Source organism: Pollicipes pollicipes, unplaced genomic scaffold (assembly GCF_011947565.3).
Source record: "Pollicipes pollicipes isolate AB1234 unplaced genomic scaffold, Ppol_2.1 Scaffold_4881;HRSCAF=5763_pilon_pilon_pilon, whole genome shotgun sequence".
Classification (NCBI taxonomy): domain Eukaryota; kingdom Metazoa; phylum Arthropoda; class Thecostraca; order Pollicipedomorpha; family Pollicipedidae; genus Pollicipes; species Pollicipes pollicipes.
The window spans coordinates 41,521,320-41,541,626 of NW_023596576.1; the positions used below are offsets into that span (position 1 = coordinate 41,521,320).

At 49.4% G+C, this 20,307-nt stretch overlaps 1 protein-coding gene across 2 annotated transcripts in view; it reads right to left on the reverse strand.

Moving 5' to 3' along the window:
- Positions 1–3,341: 3,341 nt before the first annotated feature.
- The window catches only part of LOC119099889 (multiple C2 and transmembrane domain-containing protein), a 37,066-nt gene continuing 20,100 nt past the window's right edge, over positions 3,342–20,307 (reverse strand). For both annotated transcript variants that reach the window (XM_037222977.1, XM_037222978.1), the window contains exons 11-18: positions 20,070–20,180; positions 18,626–18,771; positions 17,894–18,023; positions 17,297–17,386; positions 16,313–16,372; positions 14,733–14,839; positions 14,198–14,405; positions 3,342–4,110 (exon numbers count right to left, since the gene is read on the reverse strand). In XM_037222977.1, the coding sequence (XP_037078872.1) occupies positions 4,018–4,110; positions 14,198–14,405; positions 14,733–14,839; positions 16,313–16,372; positions 17,297–17,386; positions 17,894–18,023; positions 18,626–18,771; positions 20,070–20,180 (945 nt within the window). In that variant the 3' untranslated portion in view covers positions 3,342–4,017. The remainder of the gene's footprint in view (positions 4,111–14,197; positions 14,406–14,732; positions 14,840–16,312; positions 16,373–17,296; positions 17,387–17,893; positions 18,024–18,625; positions 18,772–20,069; positions 20,181–20,307) is intronic.

Below are 20,307 nucleotides of genomic sequence, written 5' to 3' on the forward strand. Positions count from 1 at the left end.
CAAAAGTCTCGGCATATAGGCCATAACTTTACAAATGAGGTAGCTGTTCTGAATTACAAAGATAAGTGCACGTGCAATGTTCCTTTCCACATGAATGTTTGACATTTGAAGATACTGAAGCACGCGTCAGATGTGATGAAATAAGCTCACGTACGACTAATGGTATACTTTTAAGCAGAAATGAGATAGCCAGTTCGTAAATCATTCAATGCACTGTACAGCCATGCCCTTTTTAAGGCTTAAACGCTATCGTTGCTGGGCTTGTCGCCTGCCAACTTACGAATGCTTTAGTCTCGCAGACTATTTTAAGGTGACCCAGATATCCATGGCAGCAGAGAAGCGTCATGCAAATACCGCCAACTTATTGGTCATGTAGTGTTCAAGGTCAAGAGCAAACATGGTTACAGATTTATTCGTGCCTGGCGTACATCAGCAAGATTCGTTTCATCAGCGGTCACCGATTGGCCCTGGACTATTTTGATGCGTGGAGTACAAGTTTCGCAGACAAATCACTTTTTTGGCGAAATATTACAGGACATTTGGCAGTAATAAGAGTTATGAGGGTGGTATGACTGGTAATCGAATACTTAAAAATGACGCTATAACCAGGTGTGTGAATACTAATCAACATTATTAAGTCGCGGACGAATATGTAAAACTACCTGGGCTATATGTAATGTAAAATGCAATGTGTAAAATATGTAATATATGTAACATAAAATGTGTAAAATATGCAAAACTACCTGGTAAAACGCACACGCACGATATGAGGGTTTCACATACACGCACTGGCATTGATTATGCCAAGATAATGAAGGTTGCCATCGCTTTCAGCTGATTGTACGTTAACGTGACGAAAACAAAAGTGATATTGTTTTAGCTGCTTGTAGGATCATGCTATTGGTAAATGTAGGGCCACAGGGATGCAGTTTTTCAAAATGCGTGGGGTTGGGGGATGGAATGGGAAGGGGAGGGTGCAAGAAAAAAATTGCTGAACTGGCCTCTGAAATGCACTTAAAACAGTTTTCTCCCCAGATTTGACGCCATTTTTCGCAGCCGGCAACAGGGTTGTAGTTCCTCAGAATAAGTTTTTAGGGGTTGAACCCCCAAATCATGATGCATGTAAAATAATGGTTAAAACTGATAATCAAGATAGGAAACTGCATCCCTGCTTAGCAGGCACAATCCCCCCTCCCCCCTCCTCAACTGAGTAGGAATCTACACGCCTTTAGGCTAGTTATGTTAAGTATGCCTTTATCTGATGATTCTGTTAGGTTAGTCTTAACCTTCATTCAGTGTTTGCTGGTCAGCAAATGATACTCCAGTGCAAATCAACTCTCGAAACGAAAATGTTTGATGGTTATGTCGCATTGCATTTAAGTTGTCTGCTTGTCGTGGTTTATCGCATCTAGAGATACATTACGACGGTCTCTGAAGGATTTGACCTCAGGTGACAATTCAAACGGTTCTAAATTTAGTCGTTGACAGAAAAGGCACTTTTTCACCCCTGGGGGCACCGATGTTGTACGAACGTTCCAGGATGTGGTCAAATGATGACGTTTTGAGGAGCCTATCTAGTAAAAAGTAAAACTTTGTTGTCTAACACTCTTTTGCACTTAAAACATACCAAGTGACAAGTATGTTATCATATCTTCGGATGTGGAACATTCCTTTGAATAGCCAGAGCAATCATTGGTATCCAGTCAGTCCATGCACCTCCTGGTCATTCGTTCGACTAGTTATGAGTATCTAGAAATACGCCAAAACCTTGAGACCTGCAAACCATATCTTTCTTCATATGTGGGAGCATATCTTCACACAAGAATAACTGCTCCAGGAGAGCTCTGATATACCCCTGCCATTTCTTCGCGACGTGCTGTGAACTGAGTGCGAGACTGCCCAAACCTGTTGTTATGCAAGCGTCTGCTGGTTCGCTTTGATGATAATTCCGGCTTTGTCTTCCAGTCTGCACTGGGATGACCTCCAACACGACAAGTGGTATCCGTCGCTGGCCGTGACCTCACGGGCCTCTTACCGCCCCCCCCCCCCCCCCTCCGTCAGGGTCTCTTGACTCCACCCTGCGTCGACTGGCTGGCAGCTATGGGGTCTTCTGGTTCTGCCGATTCCGGCAGCACCACCGGTCACACAGGGTGCCCACTATACACTAGACACCACAGGTCGCACGGCGTACCGACCTCCAGGGCTGCATCAGGGGTCGCTCAGTTGCTGAACGCCATTTACAGACATGTCAGGCATGATGTGTGCACTTGAGAGCGGTCTCCTGTGTGGTCCCTGCGATAAGACATCGACATGAAACATAAGATCACTGATGCATTCTGCGGGGAGCGGATGCCTGCGTTTCCTGAACGCTTATTGGGGGGGGGGGGGGGAGATGAGCGAAGGATGTCGTGCACCGAGGAGCTGGTGTGTGAGCCTCTAAAACCACCTTTGTCGTTTCACAGTCGACTGAACTCTGTAGTCGCCTACGTACCGCAGCATAATCGCTGCCAACTTGTAATAAATGAGAGTCCCAGCTCGTGTCTGCGGTAACGAAATGTGTCCTCCGTGCGTGTCTAAATGGACAACTGTCTGACATCTGATGAAGACCGTGATGATAATGAGCAGCACTTTTCGAGCGTCTGTTGCCTGTCTGATGCTTACCGGCTTATGGCAATCCCGAAGACCAAGTTGTTTGAACGTATGTCTGTTAAGAAAAGCCTGATAAGAGTTTTGTTGATGAGTTATGTCTGAAGTTCTGGACATTTTTCCGGATGTTGTATGTCCGATGATGTTGCCAGTGATCAGAAGCATCTGGACGTCTATCTAATGATGCATGTCTCATGGCGGTATTGATGTTCAATGACGCATGAGCGACGAAGGCCTTTTGTCAGGTTACAGCGCTCGTAATGAATTGTCGATATTTGAACGTGTGTCTGATATTGTCCAGCGATTGTGCTGGTGACGAGCGGAGTCTATGTGTCTGGTGTCTAACGTCGCGTGATGGTGCGAATGATGTCTGAATGTGTCTGATGTCTTACCTGGTGATAGTGCTGATCATGATCGTTGGTTGAATGCTTGTCTGATATCTTGCGTCTGGTGATGGTGATAACGACGAACAATGTCCGCATGTTTAGGATGTTTCGAGTATGATAGCAATGGTAATGGCAGATATGATGGCGATGGTGCTGAGGGTGGGCAGTGTGTCAGTGTCTGCCTTACGTGCGATGATTGTGATGATGGTGGACGATATCGGAGTCCATGTTTATGTCCTGGAATGGCGTTGATGAGCAGGCTATACAATTCAGGCCGTGTCCCATCCAAATGTTACGGAAAAGCGTTCACGCGATTTTTAGGAGTTTATTTCCTGTTGTGCTCGTACATGGCAGACTCATACCACAGATGAATTGCACCCCCTGCGCACAACTGCGCCCATTCACAGCTTAGTACGCCCTATTCGCAAGGGTTCTAAAACTGCAAACCATTCGTGCAAGCGAGAGCGATCTGCCGCATCTTGCCATGACCGCAAGCTGCATGAAAATAATGACAAAGGTAATGTCCACGACTTGAACCATGACATAACGACTCCCCAAGTTAAATCATGATGTGCTGATACACACAGTTTTGAGCCGTGACGTAACGATGTCAAAAACGTGTACAAAGACACCGTTGACACATGACACAGTGAACGTTGCGGACCTTATTCACGTGATATCAACAACACGGGGGGGGGGGGGTGCCGTAAAGTGGCCCGGTACAAAACTGCATAACACACTTCAGACGCTATGTGTATGAAAATGACCATTAAATAATGTGCATTTTAGAGTACGCAACGTGCTCGATGAGGCGGTTGACCCATGACCCATGACCCATCCACAGCACGGCGCCAGACAGCTGGCCCCATTAGCTGATGGGTAGCTTGCGGTTGAACCTGTAAGCTGAGTTGACTATTAGCAGCGTTGCCGCTCCCGTGGGTGCAATCCTCGGCCTGCCGTGGCGCGTCCACACATCGGAGCAGAGTCAGGACAGTTTTCTCGGTCTGAATCTCACGTGCTGCAGCTCACGTCGCTGTGGCCCACTGTCCGGCGCTAACTGCAGCTCCCGGCGCTGGCGCTGAAACACGACCGGAGAGCTCAGAGCTCAGACGTGGACCGCTCAGCCGTGGACCGCTCAGACATGGACCGCTCAGACATGGACCGCTCAGACGTGGACCGCTCAGACATGGGCCGCTCAGCCATGGACCACTCAGACATACATCGCTCAGCCATGGACCGCTTAGACATGGACCCCTCAGACATGGACCACTCAGACATATATCGCTCAGCCATAGACCGCTCAGACATGGACCGCTCAGACATGGACCATCCAGACGAGGACCGTTTAGACATGTACCACTCAGCCATGGGCCGTATAGACATATATCGCTCAACCATAGACAGCTTAGACATATACCACTCAGACATGGACCGCTTAGACATGTACCGCTCAGCCCTGGACCGCTGAGACACAGACCGCGGTAGTACCCAGAGCCGAAGTCACGTTCTTCCATGCGCGGTTGGACCATGTCATCAGCTGGAGCAGGGATCTTCACCGCATGTCGATAGCACTCTATCGAGCACCCTGAGTTATCCGCGGGAGCTCGTGTTCGTTGTGAGCATTGGCCATGGCTGAGGTCGTGTTTTGGTGTTGGGCTGGTGGTCTGTTGACGGTGGGGTTGACCTGGCATGATGTGTGCGAAGGTAACTGATGCTTTGCTTGCCCAATTATCAAAGGTATGTTCACGAGCCCACATGATAACATATCTAGGCTCGCAAACGGAACTTGGTGTGGGTGATGGACGTCGCTAGCCAGCGGGTTGGGGAGAGTGCGGAGTGAGTTGTATCATGTCAAGTACCCAGGTATCAAGTAGCACGGCGTAACTAGACCAATCTGAACGCTATGCTGCGAGGTAGGGAAGTACACGTGCCGTATATACAGCAAATTATTTGTCTGCCGCTTGCCAACGATTTTGGGGTGGCGCGAACTTTCCTCCAAGCCGTCAGGTGGTGCACGTATCATCTGTACATGGGGCATGTTGTACTAGAGACACAATTTGCCCACGTTTTGTCAATCACTGGCTCGCTGTCCATGATTGACACGATTGCGATGACTTACTGCCGTCCAAAAAATAGGTTAACGTCTACATTACCCACGTGGACCTATGATTTCTGCCTGAGGCAACCGAAACCGGGGTGGCAGCAGTCGTACAACGAACGCTAGTGGATAAAAAGGGCAGCAATTTTGAATTCCGCAATCCCGACGAATTACGAAATGGCACAGACAAGCATGTTTGGTCTCCATATCGCAGTGCATTCATCTTGCTTGCGATGCAACTTACTATGTGGTAAAAAAACGAGCGCAATTTTTCAAACTATGAAAAAAATTACACCAGGGGGGGCAAATTGCCTCATTCAAAATGCCATTCAGAAGTCATCTGCCAGAAGAAAAAGATGTGCTTTCCAAAACTTATCGCTACACATAAAGTTGAAGGTAATAGCCGTCTGCAGATACGGCTATCTGCAGAATTTTAGTCCTATCCTCGCTATTTGTAGAAGAAGGGAACTCATAGTAAAAAAGCTGATACAACTTTTCCTACTCTCTCATAAGGTAGCTCGCTAGTGAAATTCACAACCTGCTTTCTGATGGGCTCCTTCGATCAAGATGGCACAGCCTTTGAAGGCCTAAAGCAGTTGGGCTCAACGAGCAACGTTTTTTTGTTATATTCGTTGGAAGCTATGCCTTACCGTCTAATTTGTTTTTGTTTGTTTCTTTGGTGGGGGCAGCCTGTTAATACCGTAACGGCCTCGAAGCTCTTGACTTTAAGACGGGCCCAATGAGTGGCAAACATCATTTGGTGCTGCGTGCATTGTGGCAGCGGGTCCAAACTTCATTTAACTTCACTTACATCTCTGGAACCACTCCAAATTTCCCCATTTCCTTGGACATATAACCCATAGAAAACCCCAAAAGCTCTTAAATGAGAAAACCATTTGAAGACAGTTAACTCTACCGTGCAGGAAAACAGGCCTAGTAAAGTTAATGTTGCACCCCTTTGCATCATGTTATGAGTTGGCGTCTGTACCTTAGTTAAATCTGGCAACATCCGATATCACAGGAGCCAAGATCTGTGCGAGCATGTTAGGTGTTAAGGGAATCTGCCGAGATCTTTGGTGCACCCAAGTGTTCTACCTTTTGCTTAAAAATAAAACTGAGGTCCTCAGTATCCATGAACTCCAGGTTCGGCGTCTGGTAATGTCACATCTTGAACTGCAGAAAGACACTGAGGAAACGGTTCTAGAGAAAAGCTCAAACGTTGTTTATGTAGGTTGGTGCATCACAAGCCTCAGTTGGCTTGCGAGAATATATTGCAAAAATGTACCGTCACGATCATCTCAATCCTGCTGGCCCACACCTGATTTTCTCTGGCAGAAGTCAGTACAATCAGACAGTTCCTCGTGATACATAAATATTTGTTTAAATATGTATTTAAAATATTATAAATGAATAAATCTCAGGCGATATTAATATTAATATATCAATATTAATATTATATATTTACATTCGATATTTATATTCTCAGGCGATATTAATATTAATATATTATTAATATATTATTCGTTAAATATATATTCGATATTAATAAACGAATAAAAAAGGCCCACTCTAAGCGGTGCCTTTTGTGCGAGCCCCAACCTCTACCATCCAGCCCCGAAATCCCAGGTGGGTGTGGTGGCGAAAGGTCATCGTGTCATTATGGTCGGAACACCTTGCGCTCTGACGTCACCTGACCTCAAGCGGCCGCTGCACCGGTCGCAGGTCACATCTGTCCAGGGCAGAGAGCGCGCCACCGTAATCACCAACTGAGCTAGCGGGTCCAACGTACGGACAGAAGGTGCTCCGCAGTGATGAGCTAGCGGGTCCAACGTACGGACAGAAGGTGCTCTGCAGTGGTGAGCTAGCGGGTCCAACGTACGGACAGAAGGTGCTCTGCAGTGATGAGCTAGCGGGTCCAACGTACGGACAGAAGGTGCTCTGCAGTGATGAGCAAGCGGGTCCAACATACGGACAGAAGGTGCTCTGCAGTGGTGAGCCAGCGGGTCCAACGTACGGACAGAAGGTGCTCTGCAGTGGTGAGCCTAGCGGGTCCAACGTACGGACAGAAGGTGCTCTGCAGTGGTGAGCTAGCGGGTCCAACGTACGGACAGAAGGTGCTCTGCAGTGGTGAGCTAGCGGGTCCAACGTACGGACAGAAGGTGCTCTGCAGTGGTGAGCTAGCGGGCCCAACGTACGGACAGAAGGTGCTCTGCAGCTGGTGAGCTAGCGGGTCCAACGTACGGACAGAAGGTGCTCTGCAGTGGTGAGCTAGCGGGTCCAACGTACGGACAGAAGGTGCTCTGCAGTGATGAGCTAGCGGGTCCAACGTACGGACAGAAGGTGCTCTGCAGTGATGAGCAAGCGGGTCCAACGTACGGACAAAAGGTGCTCTGCAGTGATGAGCTAGCGGGTCCAACGTACGGACAGAAGGTGCTCTGCAGTGGTGAGCTAGCGGGTCCAACGTACGGACAGAAGGTGCTCTGCAGTGGTGAGCTAGCGGGTCCAACGTACGGACAGAAGGTGCTCTGCGGTGATGTGCGATTTGAAATGTACCCAGTCCCAGTCTCATGGCTTTCAGACAGGGCGAAGGGTAGTTTGCATGGGCTTATGGTGATGGGTAAGGCTATTCACATTATTTGTTGCGTGCTATGGGTTCCATGGATTTGGTAAAATATTCATGTTCAGGCATTGAAAGGATCAGCGTGTGCGTTTTATAACCTATTTTGTGTTGTAAAGTCTTCTTCTATTTCCCATCCCCAATGCCCGCGGCCTTACGCGAATGGCTGGTCGTGGTTGCTGTAAACTTGTTTAAAGCTTGCATGCACAAAGCCGAAGCCGAGCATCTCACAAAACACGCCTCCGCTGCGGACCACGGCCGGAAGACGTGTCTGCAGCAATGAAAGTTAACAATCGCCGGCAATGTGAGCTGCATCTAACAAAACACACCTCTGGCCTTGAATGTGGCTGCATGACTTTGCAGAAACGAGGATGTGCAATTCTCGGCGTTAATGGGGCGATCATCTGAAACTGCTATCATGCATGCCCACCGGAGCATGCATCGCGTGCGAACAGGCCGGCGCGGGGCCACAACGCTGGCACTACGATCGTGACTGCAGTATTGGCCGAGGTAAGAACACGCGACTTGGACCATCTGTTCAGGTGAATTGCCAAAATGCTATATTCAGCGACCCTGAGAGCGGTGCCTGCCACGCCCGCCATTCCCACTTCCTGACCCACGGATTTGGAGTGAGGTACGCCCATGGTTCATCTACCAAATATTTTGTGGCGCGGTGGTCTTCCGTCAAAGCTATGCAGATTGTTGAATTTTACGCTCTGCTAATTTAGCTTTTGGTCACTACATCATGAGATCCTCAGATGACGGCTCTCGACGAGCTCATGTAACACAGATGTGGTCGGTGACAATGCGGCTTGGGAAGTGGAAAGTGTTGCCTCCTGCCCGACAGACACACTGCCTGGTTCCCGGGAGGTCGGCAATAATCCCATTTGCAACGGCATGGCACCTCAGATGAGCAGGTTATCCCCTTTCGACCAACAGTTGCCCCAGGAGTCGATTTTTGGGTGATACCCCGCTCGCAATGTCCATGATTTTCTCACGGGTATTGCGTTGAAAATATAACTGAGAATCCTGATGAATATACTTTTTGGTTTGGATTCAGCTGAACACACCCGTCTTAATTTTTGTATCCAGTTAGCTTCAGCGCGGAATAAACACATGGACGAGCCCCGACCTGAGCCATCCAATGTTACTTTTGAGGTTCTTTACACAACCACGAACCAGACCTGTGGGTGGAAAGGTTACATTTAACAACCTGTGTTGTTCTGCACAGTCAAGATGAGTGAGTCGAATAACCAAGCAAGAGTCCGGGTGGGCAGATTGAGGTTTCCCACGCATGCAGCGTTGTGCTTCTAAGTGGAGTAAATCTAGCATTATCATGGCATGTGTTTTCCCACATACGCAATCATGTGCGATCAACGGAAGAAAACCAGACATAGCGACGGTACATGCTGTATGGGGCCCAACACCAGAGTTAGCTCCTGGACCCCGACTAATTTCGCCACAGCTCATGCAAGAAAACGGATAAATTAGTTATCAAGTCTCGTTAGTTTATGATGCGGCGTCCGGTTCAATGCGTGTCAAACCTTGCAAAATTGTTTCCCGAAATGACGGAATTTAACGACCATGAAATAACCAGAATGGACGTGTTGTCTTGATGTTCCGTTTGGCAAACTATTTGTTTGGTCATTTCTATGTGATTAAAACAGGGTCCAGAAAATGTTGTCATTCCTTTATATCAGATTTCGCTTGCGCGGAATAACCACGTAAGTTACGGTAGATGAAAAGGTATACATTCGTATATAACATAAGTATATGACTTTTGCCGCAGCATAATCCATTACCGACGATTTTCACCCTATCCGACATGGAAACCACGTGGGCGGGGTACTGCTGTCTAAAATTAGTTGAGGGGGCTGAGCCAATAGTTGACCCAGCCCACCCAAAAACACTTATTTCTTCGCGCATCTCGGCCACTTTGATTCGCGGCCCTGATGCCAAATTAGAGAATACAAAAATAAGTTCTCAGTTTCAAGGATGTTTCAATGCTTAGGAAGGACTTCCATTTCAAGCCAATGTGACAATAATGATGACATATGGGGCTGAAGACAATGATAGTGATACGTTTAGGTACCTAGTGTACAGGCAGTTCAGATACTGGATTGCATTGGCTCAGTATTCCCTGTGCTGCTCGTATGCATTGGGTGGGGACTCAGAGGAGCGTTGAGGGGGAGGGGCTCAGGCCCCCGCAATCATTCTAAGCAACACCCCTGGACGTGGGAATAAATGCAATACACGTCCACTGCATCAGCTGACAGCTGGTGAATTTAACGCGCCAAGCTCATGGTGCAGACGTGATGGTAAACCTCTGACTGCTCAGCTGCCGTCGAATACGCCTCGTCCAGCCCGCGCCCGCCCCGCGCCGCCGCCTGCCTAGCTGCGTCGGCCCACCCCGGGCAACGCCATATTCTCGACTGACTGCATGACCTCGCCGCGACCTGGCCTGAGCTTGGCGTTGGCTCCGCGCCAGGAGATATGACGCGTCGCCGGCCGGCCGGCGCCGGCGCCGCCTGCTCCCCAGGCGGCGCTCACCTCAGGGCGCGCGGGCCAGTGGCTGTGACTGGTACGTTTACCGCTGCCACAGCCGCTGCGCTGGGGTCTTGGTGTCCGCTGGGAACATTAGGCTGTTTATTGGCAGCTGTCAGGTAACAGCTGCCAGTTGTTGCTACGAGGTGTTCAACCCATGGAGCAAATATGACGCCGTACCTCTCGCCAGCGGTCTTGGCGTCCACTGGGAATAGAAGAAGAGTTCACTTTTGCACCTCGACGCCGTGCCCCCTCCTTCATCACTCAAACCCACCCTCCATCTCTCAGATTATCCTACCTGTCAAGTATTGCGGTTTTATAAAAATTAATATCATGTGTATATATATATATATATATATATATCATATTGTGGTCTTCTGAGATGACTCGTCAAGGTCACCTCAGAAGGTTTCCATGACATTATTGAGGTCAACACTCCGCTGCTGTTGCTCCCTGATTGATACGTCACTCATTTTTGGTATAAACATTTCAGTCTGTAACGTAATTCTGAGGTTTTTTGTTGGTTGAAGTCAAAACGCGTACGGTTGGAAACGGGCAACAGGAATACACAAACAGGGCAACTAAAGGGTGTCCTATCCACGCCACAAATGAAGGTTATTGCTGTATGAGGGTGTTATTTTTCACTTCTATCCAGCAGCTGCTTGTCTATGTTGGACACACACTTGTGATACGCGTGGTTAGAAATGCTTGAGGTATGGTGAAAAATTCGTCAGTTATCTTACCTAATCTGCGTGGAAATATCTCGGGATCTAGGAGCTGACGCTGATGGTGCACAGCACCGTGTTTTATACCATATTTTTGCGAACGCACAGAAAGACCCAGTTACGTGGCTTTCAGGGGTGGGGTATAATACGATGCCTTGCCCTCCGGCGACGTTGTCCCGGCCTGTAACAACGTGACCCCCCCCCCCCCCCTATCGGTTCATTCTACTTTGTCATTCTAGCCTACATGGAAAACAGCTTGCTTTCCTTGCGCCGGCAATCAGATAAATAGCCTTCTTTGTCTTTTTCAAAGTGCCTCGCACGTAACTTTGCTCAGTGCTGTCATGAAAACCTCGTGAAGGTGCTGAATCCTCTCGACCCCGGGTAATGATATACAATCCAGCTCCTGATGTTACAGGCAATATAACTTGTCGACCTTGGACGGGCCAAACCGCAGGCAATGACAATAAAACGATGGAATCGCGGGGAGACGGAACGTTTGGGTCGAGGGCGTGTAACGTAAAAGGCCGCTGAAAACAATCGTCTCTCTCAGTATATTTTGTGTTGTATTAACAGCCAGCTCAGTTCCCTATATGACGTCCCAATATTTTGTTAACTATGCACGTGCGAGCGGCCAAATTAACGCTATCAGCTAGTGCAAAAATTCAACCTGCTTACAGCAGACATTCACGGAATTTTAAGAGACAAGTTGATGGCTGGCGCCTGCCTCCGCGACTGTAAGTGGCGCACTGGGATTCCAAAAGACCGGGCTGAGGGGCACACTGGGATTCCAAAGACCGGGCTGAGCGGCACACTGGGATTCCAAAGACCGGGCTGAGGGGCACACTGGGATTCCAAAGACCGGGCTGAGCGGCACACTGGGATTCCAAAGACCGGGCTGAGCGGCACACTGGGATTCCAAAGACCGGGCTGAGCGGCACACTGGGATTCCAAAGACCGGGCTGAGCGGCACACTGGGATTCCAAAGACCCGCGGGCGGAAGCGGCCGGACGACCCGGAGCCTTGAATTTGCATCAGATGGACTGCAAATGCTAATGTGGTCGGTAGCTGCACGGTTACAAGCAAGTCATGGTCATGTGGCGTGACTTCGCTGTATGAAGCAACAGGTAGCATGAGAAGCCTCCGGCAGGCCAGGTCCGTGGACCAGTGACGCTGCATTGTTTGCTGCTGGGGTTTCCACCACTTGGCAGCAATGCCATTTCCGGGTCTTTTGGAGATCATCTTGATTCGATGATGAGGCAGAGCGTGGCACCCCAAAACGAAATTCTTTTTTAAGTCAACCACCGAAAACAGGTTGACCGCAGCCCTTATCACGCATGTGCACGGCTCGCAATGATGGGCTTTGGTTCCATCGGCTCCTAAGTGAAAATGAAAGCTCTTGTCCTGGTTCCATCAACCCTATTCACACCAGTATATGTTGAGGGACTCTAACCCCATGCATCTGAACTGGAAGTCCTGCCATTAGGTGTTGCGCATAGCAAATGCATGCTAAACCCCAAAGTATCCATCAACCATTTTGTAAATTCCGATCTTTGAGGGCCGCAAAAGCGGTGGAACTAGGGCCGGGTGTTTGCGTTCTCTTTCTGGAAGCCTTTAATTGTGAGGCGAGGCTCAAAATCGACCAACCAGTGCAGTAAAGCGCCATGACCGGCAGAGGACCAATGAGGTGATTACAGATGCGCGAGGCTGGTGGGCATTAGGCGAGTGATACAAACAAAACACCAAGCTAATGGGGCCACACACACTTGTTAACAAATGCCAAAGGGTTTGATCAATGTAGAAACTGTCAATGCATAGCTCAAACAAGTGAGTTATAAAACAAATGAGTTAAAAAGAATGAGCTAGCCCCATAACTCATTCAGTCCGGTTCAAGCGGAAAAGAAAAACCCCACACTCCTGATATGATTGCTCCTGGACTCGCCCCTGGCAGGTCAAATGCATTTAACATGCTGCCTAAATGTGATAAGCCGTAATAAAGAGCAAAACACGTTTTAATTTACCCCAGTCAAACAATGTTTGGGTGTCGTCGAAAGACGGTAGACGGCACATTTGCAATAGCAGACGGTGGATTATCTTAATAAACCTACCTAAATTGCTTTTCCGATCGTGTGAGGATGATGCCGAGCTCAGATTTGCACGGATTTCGTAACATGTACCTTACGAAAAGTAAAAAATTCAAAATAGTCATTTTCTACTAATCTCAAGTCACAATTCCTCACCGCACTCCGTTTCAACATTCCGGCATTTGAAAATCTGCGCAGCCAAAGGAAAAGTCACACAACTTATCGTCCTCCATGCTACCATTCATCAGTTTCTCCCAGTCTTACTCCTGGAGACCAGGCCAACGACGCTACATCGTCCCCCCCCCCCTCAATCGCAACTGTGGCCGGGACCGGGCTGGATTCCGCTTTCCGCTGCTTCGCTCTGAATAATGCAGCGCATCATGGGCCTGGCCCAGGCCGTATCCGCCTTCGCACTGTGAACTGGTTCCGGGTTCTTCCTCATTCCCAAACCAAAAAGGGTTCATCAGCAGAAATCTTGGCAACAAGGCACATGTCTGGTTCTTTACACATCTGATTTGTGGTGCGGTTCAAACGTGGATTGGGCAGTTACAAAATTTTCATGAAGATATCTTACTAGAAATTACATAATCGAACAGTCGAAATCATTTCAGGTTACAAATGATTCCAGCTCAGTCGAAATAACATTGTAGTTATAATGACACTCAATCACAGGCACAAGTCATAGTAACATTGATTATGAAGCCGATGAAAATAGGAGGGCGATATTGAGCAGAGCACTAAAATGCAGTTAACCACTTCTGCCGCTTCCAATTTTGCACCGTCAGTATGGGGTCAGGTTTCCGAGAATACCGTTTCAGCGAGCCTTAAGCCGGACTTAAGCAGGACCTTGAAATATATTTTTTGTTTTTTTCAGCGGAAACGTCATATTTGCGTGGTGCTTGCACCTTACCAAAAAACCGCACTTTTCATCCACGCTTTATGCGATGACGTTGACGATACTGATCGGCTATGACCTCGGCGATCTAACTACAAAGCAACTTTTCAATGCAGGGGTACTCACCCAAAAGAGACCCCTTTCGTGTGACACCTGTGCGAGCTGGAAGGCCGCGGGCGGCCGGCCCCATCCCAGCGCTTCTTACCACTTGCTCGTTGTCGGGTACGCGGTCGAGGAAGTGGAGCAGCGCGAACGCGGGGTCGGTCCCCAACTCCAGCGGCTTCTCGGCGAACTTGAGGCAGCCGTACATCATGATGAGGTACCGCACAGGCACGTAGTAGAGCGTGACGGTGGTCGCGGTGAGCAGTAGCACGGCCAGCCACGACAGGAACGGCACGGTAAAGTCTATCGCCCTGAAACGTCACGCGCATAACGTCACGTCACGCGCAAACGTCACGCGTCACGCGCATACACTCTTCACGCGGGCATTGCGAGCCAGGGGCCTGTTTTGGTCCCAAATCGGAAACGCTCAAGCAGTGGGGAAAGTGGGAGTGACACGCAAGATTTGCGGCCGCGGGCAAACAAAATAGTCGTATTTGTTTCACTGCGACGCACCTATTGGTCATTTCACATTTGCGGAGCTATATTATTTGGTCGCATGGGACCAAATACAGAAACGTAAAATGACGAAGTGGTACATGCTGACGAAACGCCCACGCGGGAGCGGGCGGTCGACTCACCGCAGCAGGCGCTCCATCATCGAGGCAAAGTATCCCAGCCAGTTCTGCATCAGGCTCGTCACCTCCTGGACCGACAGCACCTTCTCCTTCAACGTCTTTTTCTTGTCCTGTGGAGAGACGCCACCGTACAGCGGGACAACCTGCTGTTCTGTGCATGCTGTGGTGACTTGGTCTAATTTTTGGGATTACCAGACAAGCGTGGTATTAAAATGGAGGCTGTTTTTATAGCGGGTTGGTTAATGTACGAAAATGTCCAATGGCTGTCTACACCTAGTTTACAGATGAATCGAATTCCGACTGACCAATATGAAAACAGTGCTCTCTGAAATACACTGATTTAAATCTAAGCTGATAAGAGCATATTCATATCTAACATTTTTTAAGGTTTGCGACTGTCAGACTTCGTTTGCCTCCCAATTTAAGATGAGGCCTAAAGTTACATTTTAACAGATCACCACAGGCTGTAAAAGGGTAACTTGTTCTAGATATAAAGCAAACGTGACCACATCTACTTTGTTAAGTTGCGTTCGGTGATTCAGATCTATCTTGGATCGCTTAGGTTGTGTACAGTTCAGTTTCGTTAAGCGAATTCAGTTGGGGTTGGTTGCGAAGATTTGGCGATGGATTCTAACACTTCGTGACTAGGGCACAACCTTGCTAAACACATATGGAGCGCATCCGTAACGTACGCCTGCATTTCGATAACTACTCAAATACTCTTTCATCAGGAATTGGGTTTACCTAAGGTTGGGGCAATTTAGGTCGGGCCGAGGTTCACACCTGGTTACGTTTTGTATTCCTAAGGGGAGTGTTCCATAGTTGTATGAGGTTTTAAACTGAAATAGCCCTCTTGAAGATCATTCCGTGCAGTTCACAGCCTTGTTCTTCTTAAGATCTAAAGTCGCCTAGTTTCCGAGCTATACACCCGCAAAGACGTGCAGACTATCTCGAGGAGACTATTTCAAGGTCACTCACGCATCCACAATGTCATAATCATATCACTTCAAATTCTGCCATTCCATTGGCCACGCGGCGATCAATGCCAAGAAATTATAGCATTGTCGCGCCGAGTTGCAACGTACGATGCCGTAATCAAACGATAACGCATTGAGGAGGATCTGTGCCAAACAGAGCAATCGCGATGTGTGGAGCAATCCTTTCCATTTAATACACCAGTGTTAAAAAGTGAGCTTGTTTTACCATGTCGACTCTTGCTTCAATATCTTGAAAAGTGGAACATGCCCTTTAACGAGCTGAACCCAAGATGATATTGCATGATCGTACATGAAACTAGACTTGTCCTTGCAATCTAATTCCAGACTCCGGAGATGTGACGCAGCGCCGGATTAGGACTCGATCTCCCAAGGATTCAGGCTAGGACACATGAGCCGTGAAAATACCTAACCTCGGATCTGGACTCAATAATGTGACAGAGATTGACCAGAAACTCGATCTCAGACCCAAGCCACCAGCACTCAGTCTCCGCAGTTCCCCAGACCCGAACCCATGCTTGATCGCAGGGCAGTAGGCAGTGACACATCACCTAAAAGCAGAACAGCCACCACACTTTCTTGACGTACCGGTAGGTAGCGCCAGTACCGCCACTCCACGTCCAGCGTCTCACACGAGTCGCTGAGATCCTGTGGCAGAGGTCACGCGAGGCGTCAGCACCGCCTTGATCAGTGCTGGCAAGCCCCGCAACAATGACTCCCAACGCCGCGGCCGGCGAAGGTCATCAAAATCTCGGAGACCGTAGATCCACCCGAACGCATCCAATGACCATTTGAAACAGAGTGTGATCACTGTCAGCAGTACACTGTACGTTTTTCCTAACGACATGCTGCAGTCCAAGTGGATCGGGTTTTGCAACTTAATAAAAGACTAATTTCAAACTTCCAACGCCATTCATCAGCTTCCAATGGGCACCAGCAAAGGCTTTCAACGAAACTTCTAGGCTACAAAACTGTTCCCACCGTTCCGTTTGTTGACGAGCATCTGCCCCAGTACGAATCCAACCGTTGTTGTCGACGTAAGTGGTCACCTTTCAGCGAATAAAGAACAGAGCAGATAGACAAAATTATAGACAGAATTATAGACAGATATAATTATAGACAGTGGAGTCGGTTTAGCAATTTATGTACTGCTATCACTTGACTCAGACAGTATATTCCGTACCCAAGCAACACCGACCTTGATTATGGCCATATTGTCCAGTTACCATTGCTGACAGCCATTATAAATGGTGAGAAGAAGTGTTTATAAAAAGGTACCGTATTTCGTGGCCTGTCAATGAAACATAGGAATGCAAGAGTGCCTCTTTACCTACGCTGTCCCTGGGACAACGCCAAAAACCTTACAGGCCATTAGTGATGGTCACGACAGCGTTGATTGGAGGCAATGTTCTTTTACGAACGTTAGGGCGTTTGTTTTGAATTTGTGTTTCTGTCCTGATGCAGCTGTTACTTATGTAGGACTCCTACAAAATTCCGCCATTTCAAACTCTTTTCTGTATTGCGAGGCATGTGAACACGATGACAACTTCTTCACAAAATTACAAGTGTTACCTTTTCTTCGTCATCACCGTCATCATCGTCTTCTCCATTGTAATTCTCATCCTCCTGGGTATGCTGTTCCTTGGATGAAGCCACTCGGGCCTGGGGATGAATAGTCGCTGATCATATCACGAACGTTACTGTACCTCATCCACCTCACCTCAAATTACCGGCGCAAACGGCGCGAATAACCAATGCGGTCAATGCGTCCTTATACCCACATCTACGTCATCAAACATCGAGCTTTGTGCAAAATATACCATTACCATGACCGAAAGAAAGAAGGCATGTGCTATCGCGGCGCACCTCAAGTCATACGCCTTCAATGCACTAATGGAAATGTCTGTTTGAGTTCTCGTGGATTTTTTGTTCCGCAAAATGGCAGACGGATCGGTGTGACATACGCTCCAGGCTGAGCCGTCACTGCTGAGACGGGTCCGAGGTCGGTAAGCAATGAATGCCATAAGTCGTCAATTTAATGCCTTGCCTCAGTAGCTCACACGTGGTAGTGACCATTTGTTCCATATGGTAGCGGCGCTTGCGTCGCTTCTATCAAAAAACATTATCCGGGAAAAAACCCTCTCCTATCATAAGTGGTGCGACACCCACCATCCAGCCGCGCGCCGCGGCCACCAGTATGAATGCCGGGACCATGTACAGCTCGAAGCAGTAGATGATGAGCATGAAGAAGACGAAGGTCGCGATCGTCTTCGGCTTCGACTCCCATGCCAGCACGCTCCTGCAATGAGCATACAGCCATACAATTCAACAGTAAACTCATGTGTGCAGGCTTGTGTGCTAAAAGCACAAACATTATCCGTTATCTTAATCGCGTGGGAACTGGGATATCACAGAACGTCACCTACAGTGTACCTACAAGCACAAAAAACAAATGACCCTTATCTGCCATTCAAAAAGGCGATCCACAGTTGCCCTGAAACATTGTGTCTGCTATTTCAGATCCAGCTCTGCTATCTTTATCTTATCAGTATCATTCATTGCGCGCCTGAGGTTACCCAACATAGAAAGAAGACTTCCTGCACCGGAAAGCCTACTCCATCCCGCTTCGAAGCGTCTTGCGCGAAAAAGCCTCATCTTGATCTAATGCGCTTAGACTCAGCTCTGGAGACACGTAATGGAGGGCACTGACGCGACATAACTACATTTGTGTGGGTGCAAGAACCTAGTCGGTTTACAAAATGACATGGATAATATCTTGAATTGGCAGGACACGGCGCTCACGCGCATCGACATGCATGAATGGCCATTCCAGGATGGCGCCAAGTATTACCATCAGCAGAGCAGCGCTCGATACAAACGGGACGCGGCGCGGGGCTGTACCTGACGAACTGTGCGAAGCCGAACGCCCGCTTGCTGCGCGCGCTCAGTCGGTTCACGTGGTGCACGAAGGCCGACCTGCTGAACTTGACCGCTGGCTTGGCGTGCTTGCGCTCGCGGGGGGCGAACGTCCGCACCGCGGCTCGCACCTGGCGTGTGGCGGCAGGGTCACGGCAGGGTCACGGTAGCGTCACGGCATGGTCAAGGCAGGGTCACGGTAGCGTCAAGGCAGGGTCACGGCAGCGTTAAGCCAGGGTCACGGTAGCATCAAGGCAGGGTCACGGCAGGGTCACGGTAGGGTCACGGTAGGGTCACGGCAGGGTCCCGGTAGCCTCAAGGCAGGGTCACGGTAGTGTCAAGGCAGGGTCACGGCAGGGTCACGGTAGTGTCAAGGCAAGGTCACGGTAGCGTCAAGGCAGGGTCACGGCAGGGTCACGGTAGGCCCACGGCAGGGTCACGGTAGCGTCAAGGCAGGGTGACGGTAGGGTCACGGCAGGGTCACGGTAGCACCACGGCAGGGCCACGGTAGCGTCAAGGTAGGGTCACGGCAGGGTCACGGTAGCCTCAAGGCAGGGTCACGGTAGTGTCAAGGCAGGGTCACGGAGGTCACGGTAGTGTCAAGGCAGGGTCACGGCAGGGTCACGGTAGCTGTCAAGGCAGGGTCACGGCAGGGTCACGGTAGGCTCACGGCAGGGTCACGGTAGCGTCAAGGCAGGGTCACAGTAGGCTCACGGCAGGGTCACGGTAGCGTCAAGGCAGGGTCACGGTAGGGTCACGGCAGGGTCATGGTAGCGTCAAGGCAGGGTCGCGGTAGGGTCACGGCAGGGTCCCGGTAGCGTCAAGGCAGGGTCACGGTAGCGTCAAGGCAGGGTCACGGCAGGGTCACGGAAGCGTCAAGGCAGGGTCACGGTAGCGTCAAGGCAGGGTCACGGCAGGGTCACGGTAGGCTCACGGCAGGGGTCACGGCAGGGTCACGGTAGCGTCAAAGCAGGGTCACGGTAGGGTCACGGCAGGGTCACGGTAGCATCAAGGCAGGGTCACGGCAGGATTACGTCGCGTCTCCGCCAGGGGCTCGTGATATGACAGCGGACACAACACTTGGGCGAAAAACAGAGTGCTGCGATGCAAACTCCTCATCACTCCCAGACGCGTGTAACTTAACGGACGCGGAAACAGACGCAGCTAGAGTCTTGGTTAAGTGTGTATGGGGGGGGGAGCTTGATAAGGTGTTCCGTCGGGTTGAAAAGGGCTCCCTGGCGGCCCACCCCCACCAAACCAGCTTAAATACAAGGTTATGTGCCTGCACACCATACCTTCATGGCAGGAGAGCGTTAAAGTCGCCGAAAAACGTTTACTACTGGGTCCCCAACAACAGCAAATGGGCGAGACGCCACGGCTGTCTTAGCATGGGCGAAAACGCGAGCCTTTCTAACTAAAACCAGCTTACGGGATTCCAGTAGATTTCCATCTCCAGACATATCTGCGGGTTGTTTCCTCTTGCCCTCCTGCGAAGCCTTTCGTCTTTGAGCGGAAACCACCGTCTCTCGCCAGATCGAATCTGAAACAACAGACGTCCTCTGTTCCTATGCGTAACATTCTGAAGTATAAGGGATTGAGGTAGATAGCACGCTTGTCGGTGTGGCTGTCGACACATATGACAAACTGCGACATGAACCAAAAAAAAA